Raw genomic sequence first — 9,074 nt, 5'->3', positions numbered from 1 at the left:
AATAACAGATGGTCATTAATGAGGACATGTGGTAGGATTGCGAACTGACCTCTAAATGGATAAAATGAAAGTCAAGTACCAACGACTTTCGTACGAACTGTTTCTATGAGGTTGACTCATTCAATAGCATTTGACCATTTCATGTCCCATAGCTTCTGCTCTGCGCCTTCTCATACTTTTTTTTTTATATAATTTAATTCTCTTCTACAAGCTCACTCCTTTTTTAATTCCGAACTTTTGAAATTAGGATCAATTCAATATTATAGAAGATTCCACTTTCTCCAGTTAATCTAACAGTTTCAGTTGAATTCGAGGTTACCAATTCCATTTATTATGAATAGTTACTTGCAATTATAACCTGGTTGTATAAAAAAGGTTTACGTCTCAGTAAACAAAAGTTAAACCCATATGCGACCGTACATATAATTTGAAGCTTTCAGCAAAATAGTTGTACTCCAAATGAACAACATCAAAAAGTAGAATTAAACTTACTACTACTATTCACATAAGAAGTTACTAGCTAGTATTATTATATCATTAGTAACCACAAATGTGTATTGAACATTAGTACATCACAGCTGTAAATTCATTTGTCCCCAAATTTGCAGCTTCTACTATAGCAATATGCCAGTTGCTACTATATAGCTATATAGGACTAGTTATGTAATAGGGTTGAAGTCCTTATAGCCTCAACCTTAAATCCAATGCGGAGCCTGAATAAGCAGAAGAATAGGAAGACGAAGAATCATATTGATCTTCACCTGATATTAATGTAACAGGAGGAGGAAAGTTTAGATCCAAATTAGTAGTAATATGATCATGTGCATTAGGGTTTAGAATAAGAGGAGCTTGTGTTAGTCCTGAACCTGAAGCTGATGCAAAACAACCTTTAACATTCTTGTGACTAGCCCTGTGTCCACCTAAAGCCTGATGTGATCCAAACACCTTCTTACAACTTGAACACTCGAATCGACAACACTTGACTGTACCTCCTCCTGAAGAAGAAGCTGAAGGCTCTGCTGATGCATCCACTATAATCCTGTCCCTCACAACATTCTCACGCTCGTTGTTATCATCAGGTTTTGACCCACCATTGGCTAATAGTAACAAGCACGAAGCAATGTCGTGGTCCTCGTCTGTCATAATCATATGGGAAAGTGATTTGGGGGATTGTGAAGAAACTTCATTTCGTCTAGGGCTAAATTCTGGAGCAGAAGTAGAAGAGTCATTGCTGTGTCGCCTGAAATTAGGAGGAGGGTTAATGCCGCGCCATTGGCGTTCAGGATGACAACGCATGTGACCAAAAAGGGCTTTCAATGACCAAAATTTCTTACCACATTCAGTACAAGGCCGAGTAATTTTTGGTGCACTTGGGTCTGGAGGCTTTTTGGTACATTTAGGCTTAATAACTCCAGAAGAAGAAGATGACTTTGTAATTGGGAATGAATTACCAATCTTGAGGAATCTACTTCTTTTCTTTTTGGGATTATTATTATTATTGTGGGGTTGGTAACTTACACTTGTGTGCAAATTATGGTCTGAAGGGACATTTGTAGTAGAGTTAAAGATGGGTAATGTTGATGGTTTTTCTTCTTCTATTGGAGGTTGACGATGATCAAGAAGAAAGTTACTTGAAAAAGCAAGAGATTGATATGAATTGGAACTAGTGCTAGCATGGTGTTCCATATCTCTATTTGTTCCTAAGAAGAAGAAGATTGACCAAAAAAGTTTGAAGAAAATGGCTAGTTTTCCTTATGTAGACAGTTTGTGAGAGAAAAAGGAGACACATACAACTCTGTACTATCAGATAATTACGGCGGGGCGGTTCCAGTTTTTACCACACAATATTCCAGTTATACCCTTACTTTATCTCCAAGGATCAAAAGCCTTGATACTAATATCAGAAATCGGAAATGGATAAGCACGTCTCCTAAACATTTTCAAACACAATAAAACAGTAAAAGTTCGACTGCTTTTGCTCACAATCCTGCGGGCCATGAAGTTCCCTCCACTGTGCATAATCTTAAATTAATTATTGTTTAAAAACATCATCCATATGTTGAAACAAAAATAAAAATAGTGATGAACAAATGAGTGAAAAATACAATTACTTTATGTTTACAACAACAACCCAGTAAAATCCCACAAGTGGGGCGTGGGGAGGGTAGAGTGTACGCAAATCTTATCCCTACCCGGAAGGGTAGAGAGGCTATTTCTGAAAGACAGAAGAAGAAAATAAACAAAGAATTACTTTACCTTTAGAATTGTCAAATTCTTGTGAAGGTATTTTATGAAGAAACAGTGATATAAGTGTCGCACTAACCAATAGACTCTTTTAAAATTCCTTTCAAATTTAATTTGTGTCCAAAATAAATTTTATTATCCTGAAAAATGAACCTATTAAACATATTATAATCTACAGAAAATTTATATAGAGACTCATATCTCTCATCAATGAACTGTTTCATATTCTGTAATTCTTTAATAAAAATAAACTCGAGATTAGGCATCCCACATTAATGAATCAGTCATTCATATTGTTAAATACTTGGTAAGTTACAAGCTATTGAGCTGAACAACACTCATTCAATAACCTTTTGACAATCTACACAGATTCTACATATCAATATTTACAAGGTCATCTACTTTGATAAATTACTAACCAGACCAGTTCACCTTTGAGACTTTCAAGCCCTGTTGTTGAAGTTGAAGAAGCTAGATTGAGACTGTCCAGGGACAGTTTGGTTACTTGCAGTCGAACGCGGAATGTGCTGCTGCTGGTGTTGTGGATGGTGGTTACCACATTGAACAAAGGGCTGTGGTTGGGGAGGTAAATGAAAACGTGTTCCTCTATTTCCATTCGCAGCTGGAATTTGGCCTGCTTCAATCTTAAGCCGCTGCACTTCTTCCCTCAAAGTTTCATTTAGAGCTGAAAGTTATTCACGTACATTTTAGTCCTATAGTTCTAGTATCATATCAATGTACTAAGCAAGCTCAGACAAGAAAATGGAGAAATAAATAATGGCACTAACGAATATTAAAGTAGATGAGTCCACCAAAAGAGAAAAGGAAGATCATAAAGCTTTGCAAGCCAGTGGTGCTATAACATATTCAACTACTATAATTTTGCCAAACATTCCCCTTAAACAGAATCTTTATCCCAGAGGATGCATTTGACATTGAACTTAAAAATTTCTCTGGACAATAATTGACTCAGTCAGAAAGATTTTGCTTCAGTTTATTTAAACTTTCCAGTTCAGTTCTGTTTTCTGTCTCTCTGTGTGTGAGATAAACAAATCCTGTTTTCTGGTTAGACTTTTCTGGTTCTTTTAGAAGACCTGTTTAGGCAAAGAATAATGATTTTTCCAGGACTACATTAAAACAAAGAGTTAAATATAGTAATACTCCAAACTCAACAAAAAATTTCTGAAGATAGAGCTAGACTCAATACAAAGAGCTGAAAATTTAAACCTACATTCAAACCAGTGGCGAAGCCACATGGTGATAAGGGTGGTCATGACCACCCTTCGTCGAAAAATTACACTGTGTACATAGGTAAAATATTACGTTTTAGAGGTATATAACACATATTGAACACCTTTTGTCGGAAATTTTTTTCACTTCTTTTAAATTTGAACATCCTTGGGGAAATTTCTAGCTTCGCCATTGATTCAAACCCAGCCAAAGATTGAATATAGGAAGAGAGCAACTGTAGTTCCACCATATATAATTAAAAAATAGGTATTTGAAAAAAATGTCTCCTCTGACATGGGTATAAAGGATTGTGTAGGTGTGTAAAGAGGTGGAAGGCGTATGGGGGGAGGGGGATGGTGGAGACTCTGAGCATCAGGGATGATCGGTCTGAGGTGGAAATGAAACACATAAGACAAAAAGAGAAAGAAGAAGAGATGGATAGCAGAGCACAAAAGTGACAGTAGTATACATTTGTTAAGAACAGCATTGTGTTTTACCAATCTCATTAGCTGGTACAGTGAAACCCTTGTTTTTCTTTAAATGTGATTGCAGAAAACAAATGTATTAAAGTGCCATATTAAATGTGATTGCAGAAAACATAATCAGAATGTTTCTCAAGATGCTCTGTTTTTGGAGGATTTTTACATAATTTTGTTTATTCTTAGACCCAGCAGACACTCCTGCCCTTTTTCTTTGTTATATTAACTTTAATGCTCTTCCGTGCACAATTTTCTTTGAGACCAGACTATAAGCTTGAAAATTTATAGTATCAAATTATAGTAAAGGCATACCATCTCTAAGATGTGCTTGTTGTTCCAAAGCTTGCAACCGAAATTTGAGTTCTTTGTTTTCAGCAGCTATTCCAGAAGTGTCTCTCTGCATCAACAGACAAAAATAGCGTGAAAAGACGGTTTAAAAGTTTTACATACTTCACTTTGTGGAAATGACCCTCTGTTGGTTTTAGCAACAATGTGTTGATCTCTTGAGAATGTTACATCCAGCAATATATTTATAATGCCAGCCAATACACATTTATAAAAACAAATATTGACAATAGCCTTTGTGGGCACACAGCAAATATGCATCATGTGGAAATATCTTATTATATGTTAGTCCCAAAAAAGAAAATAAGAGCAAAGGGTTGAAAAGCACCATTAAGCCATTATGGCCAATAAATAGGTCAAAAATTGAGGTTGGACAGTAGCTCGCATGGTGCGAGCCCCTCATCCTTTACCATTTGGCGAGAGATCGGATCCCACCTATGTAAAATTACCCTCCCCTTTCCCCTCCCCCTAATAGTAATAATATTAAAAAACAGGTCAAAATGGAAGCTTTACTAGTACAAACTAGATACTCATGATGCAGTTAAAGTAAAATACATACAAATCATTCGGACATCAAAAGAAGAAAACAGTAAGAGTAATAGAGTAGCATACTGATGCATTGTTAACAAGTGCAATGGTACAACTGCCGAGTATTAACTTAGGTTCCACCAGAGAGTTGGTACTAGCAGCCACAATGAATTCTTCCTCTGATATTGGAAACTGCTAGACCAAGATTATACTGTGGAATAATTAACTTATGAAGACTATCCTAGACAAAAGACGTTCACTTTTTAGCACCATCGAGAGGTGCTTCCACTTAGAAACACCTGATTGCAGGACAGACTAGTGGGTGAAAATGAAAAGACAGAGGAACTGTTTGCACCAGCACCCTACAAACTTTCAAAGTGTAATGACCTAGGCATAAGTAGATATTTGAACAGCAAAAGATTGGAGCGACACTAAGCTAGTGTTTGGCCATAGATTCCCAAATTTGTTTTGAAAAATCTGATTTGAGTGAAGTTTGATTTGAAGATGAAAATGTGTATGGACATCAGTTTTCAAAACATATTTCCCAAATTTATTTTGGAAAAACGTGAAACATGATTATACCCACAAGTTCTAAAAACTATAACAAATACCCAACAGTACCATTATCAATAACATTCATTATATTATCGCAAATTATAGTCCTGAACATAAATAAATTTGGTACAAAATTATTTTTTTTATAATGAATTACATGATACCAAGAAGACGAAGCAACATTGTTACAAAATAATAAATGGTGGGCTCTTTTATAAAATACAAAAGTTTGGGGCAATTTTAAAAAAAATGTAATAGTGATATTTTGGCCCAAAACCAGCTATTGAGCTGGTTTTGGGATTTTGGATAGGCAAAATCTATGGCCAAACATGTGTTTGCCAAATAAAACCCAAATTTATTGTGGCAAAATCTATGGCCAAACGGGTCCTAAAACTTGAATGGCATGACAAACAAAGCTTGTTAGTTGTTCCGCAGCTTCTTTTACAACATCTGAATTTGAGTTGAGGCCAATATATGATAGAAGCAACTGATAAATAATTACTTGGATATCCTTTAAAGTGAATACAAACCTAAGATGATACAGCAATAGTAAATTCTAGACCCAAATGAAACAGTGCAAATTTCCAAATAAATCAACAGAAGCAATTGCATTCTTTACACATACCAGTTCTTAAAAAGTAGAACACAACAGAAGAGCTAACATGCAAACTAAAAATGTTGGCCATATCATTTACATTGGGTACAAATTGTATAGAAAAGTCGACCAGCAGAAAAGATGCTTGAAACTTGAAAGAATATACGCAAAAGCTCCAGATATATGGCAACTTTTCTGTCATAGCTGGGGTTACAAAAACCCCAATCTTGGTTTCCAAGTCATACAACAAGCCCATTTCTCACTTATCAGGAAAAAAAAAAGCCCAATTCTCCAGAAACAAAAGTCTCAATCTTTTCCACATTCAAGAATTCAATTGGAAGAGAGTTCAAACTATCAGTTCGAGTTACTTATTCAATAAGTTCTATACAATCACTTACTCCACAAAAGAAAATTAGGTCATTATCATTGATCATACTTCTTTATCAGTTACTTCTTTATTTGATTGCAGAGGGTATATGCAAATTTTGGAGCTCTTCACTAAATGGGTTAGTCGATGTAAGGCTATTTAATCTTAGCCAACTAACTCCGTCTTTTCGTTTCGAAATGTTCCTCTGGGTAGTAATTTGATCGACCAATTGTTTGACCAGTAGTTTGAGGTGAAAATGAAAAAAGGGCAGCCCGGTGCACTAAGCTTCCGCTATACGCAGGGTCAAGGAAAGGCCGGACCACAAGGGTCTATCGTACGCAGCCTGCATTTCTGCAAGAGGTTGTTTCCATTGAGGTGAAAATGACTTTTTTCTTAAATATACAATCAAGATCAAGGGCATCAGGTGAATTGAGCCAATCGTCACTTCGTTTAGACATCAAATAAAGCTGAGAGCCCTTGGTGATGCTGTGACTTTGATGGATGAATACATTGTATTAAAGGTATGTTGCTAAACACAAGAGGCTATTCAACATGTAAGATTACTTTAGACAACATAATTTCATAAAGTAGATGAATGTCACATGTATACTTCTGAAAAAATTTCAGACCTGAAGAACTGTGATCTGTGCAGATAGAGTGGTGGCTTCAGTCTGCAGAGTCTGCACTTTCCTCTCTAGCTCACCAGTATAACGAGTTTTTCGCTCCTTAGAACGTGCAGCAGATTGTCTATTTGCTAGAATCCTGTAAAATTGCACGAAAAAATAGCTCTATTTAAAAGCTGAAACTTGCAATTTGGTTTTAGAGTTCTTATCAAACAAAAGCATACTATTATTTTGAGAAAAGAAAAGAGAAGACCAAAAGTAAATGCTGCCATGAGATCTAATAAAGAAACAATGCAATTATGTCCTTTTGTAAGAAAACTTTCAAATTCCAAAAGTTGAAAAAGATGCTTTGTACTTAATCAATTCCAAGTTTAATCTTCATTCTCTAAACATTCAGCAGCTTAAAACATTACAGCCTCCTTCTATTTGGCTCGATATGAAGCGGTATCACCATGAAAGGTGCAATAGCATCTCTTCCTCAACACTGTAGCTTGACTTCTCTGTTAGGGGGCTACTAGTTAGACTGCAATCAACTAGTTTGTTTTTTTCTTCTAATATGCAGATGAGAAAGAAAGCCAAAACCCAAGAACTGCAACTACCATCTACTTCATGAATCATAGCAAGTAAAAGTCTTTATTGACAGCTGAAGTTATGCTACTTAGGCACTCCAAAGAAACAACAAATAACTTAAAAACCAAGAACTGCAACTACCGTCTACTTTTCACCATTTTCTCACCATAAACCATTTCATAACGAATTTAACTAACCCAATTAAAGGTTTCAGAACACATTTTTCCTTCATCGCTTCTGGAAAGAAAAAAATTAAGCCCAACATGATTCCAACTTCAAGCCTAGACCAAAAATGGCAAAAAACAAATAAATTACAACCTAAAATTCTAACACTGGATTAAACGTCCAAAAAGAGGACAAAAAGTAAAAGAAGATGTAACCTTTTGGCTCTCTTGGGATCAATCAGGGACAGCTCAGCAAGCTTATCAGGAGCCATAGCCTTCTTCACAGAAAGCGATTCAGACTCAAAATCAAAAGACCCATCCATGGAATTGCTATGCCTATGACGTGGGCCACCACCCATCATCTTATTCTCCGCCGCCGCAGCACCAAAGTCCAGTCCATCGAAAAAATCAGCATCCACAGAGAGACTACGGTAGTGGGCCAGCGGCTTAGGGTTATTATCGGAAGGCCCAGCTGATAACGCCGGCCCAGTTGACGAAGAATCAGCCGAATTTGCAGGCTGCTGCTGCTGCATGAGGGACGGCGCCTGAACATCGAGGTTGAAGTCTGTAACGACGTCGTCTAAGAGGATGTCATCGTCGAAGTTTGGAAACCGGAAAAAGGTTTCGGATTGGGCCCTGCGATGACGTGACCCACGGGTCGGAGTATCCTGCATCTGGTCAAGGTCAGTTTGACCTGAAAGGAATTGGGCCTGAATGGGCTTTCCGGCGAACTTCGGGTCCATTCTTTTAAGCTTCTGAACTACTATTGATTTGGAGGCGGAGGAGAAGAAGAAGAAGAAAAAGGTAGGGGTGGGACCCAAGGATTGGCAGTAGAAGCAACGAAGAAGAGTAACATGGGTATTTTGCTGGCGGGCTGAAAGACTAGTAGTAGAGAGCTTACAGCAAGTCAGCGACAAGCTTCCACAAAATAAGGGGTAGACTTGTCCAAAGGACAGGTATACTTTTAATTTTAACTTTTTTAATTCTTTGAGTTCTATCTGTCATAAAAAATAAATTTGATTACGAGAGAAATTTGTTTGTCAAAGTAACAACCTACCTTTGTTTAATCCCTTTTCTACCACCAAATGATGCTAATTGTGTGCGGGTAAAATCGAGATAAAGTTACCTTCGATTTTTCGGTAAAGACACGAGAGAACAACAAGATTTGATACGGCCTCGAGTAAAGCCGAGGGCTTCCATGGATCAGAGCCCGGGGAAGACGAATGGTGCGCTCGGGATTGGACACGGCCAAGCGTTGAGCTGGAGCAAAGTGAATCGAGACTAAAGGAAAGGCGATTAAACAAGGTGTTGGAATTTGGACTTACGTTAATTGGTTATATCCTGAAAGGATAGTGACGTGGTCCAAGTGGTGGA

The 9,074-nt window shown here is 37.1% G+C and overlaps 2 protein-coding genes across 2 annotated transcripts; both read right to left on the bottom strand.

Annotated features, from left to right (window-relative positions):
* Positions 1 to 551: 551 nt before the first annotated feature.
* Positions 552 to 1,828, bottom strand: LOC142162705 (uncharacterized). Its single transcript, XM_075219268.1, has one exon. It carries the CDS (start codon positions 1,684 to 1,686, stop codon positions 682 to 684), a length of 1,005 nt encoding a protein of 334 aa, XP_075075369.1. The 5' UTR covers positions 1,687 to 1,828; the 3' UTR covers positions 552 to 681.
* Positions 1,829 to 2,448: 620 nt separating this feature from the next.
* Positions 2,449 to 8,625, bottom strand: LOC107800205 (transcription factor VIP1). The gene is made up of 4 exons (XM_075219269.1): positions 7,917 to 8,625; positions 6,973 to 7,105; positions 4,266 to 4,350; positions 2,449 to 2,929 (listed from the first exon to the last, which is right to left on the bottom strand). Exons 1-4 carry the CDS (start codon positions 8,441 to 8,443, stop codon positions 2,688 to 2,690), a joined length of 987 nt encoding a protein of 328 aa, XP_075075370.1. The 5' UTR covers positions 8,444 to 8,625; the 3' UTR covers positions 2,449 to 2,687.
* Positions 8,626 to 9,074: the final 449 nt, after the last annotated feature.

The sequence above is a fragment of the Nicotiana tabacum genome, chromosome 8, assembly GCF_000715075.1.
Source record: "Nicotiana tabacum cultivar K326 chromosome 8, ASM71507v2, whole genome shotgun sequence".
Classification (NCBI taxonomy): Eukaryota; Viridiplantae; Streptophyta; class Magnoliopsida; order Solanales; family Solanaceae; genus Nicotiana; species Nicotiana tabacum.
This window is presented reverse-complemented; position numbering and strand designations above follow the sequence as displayed.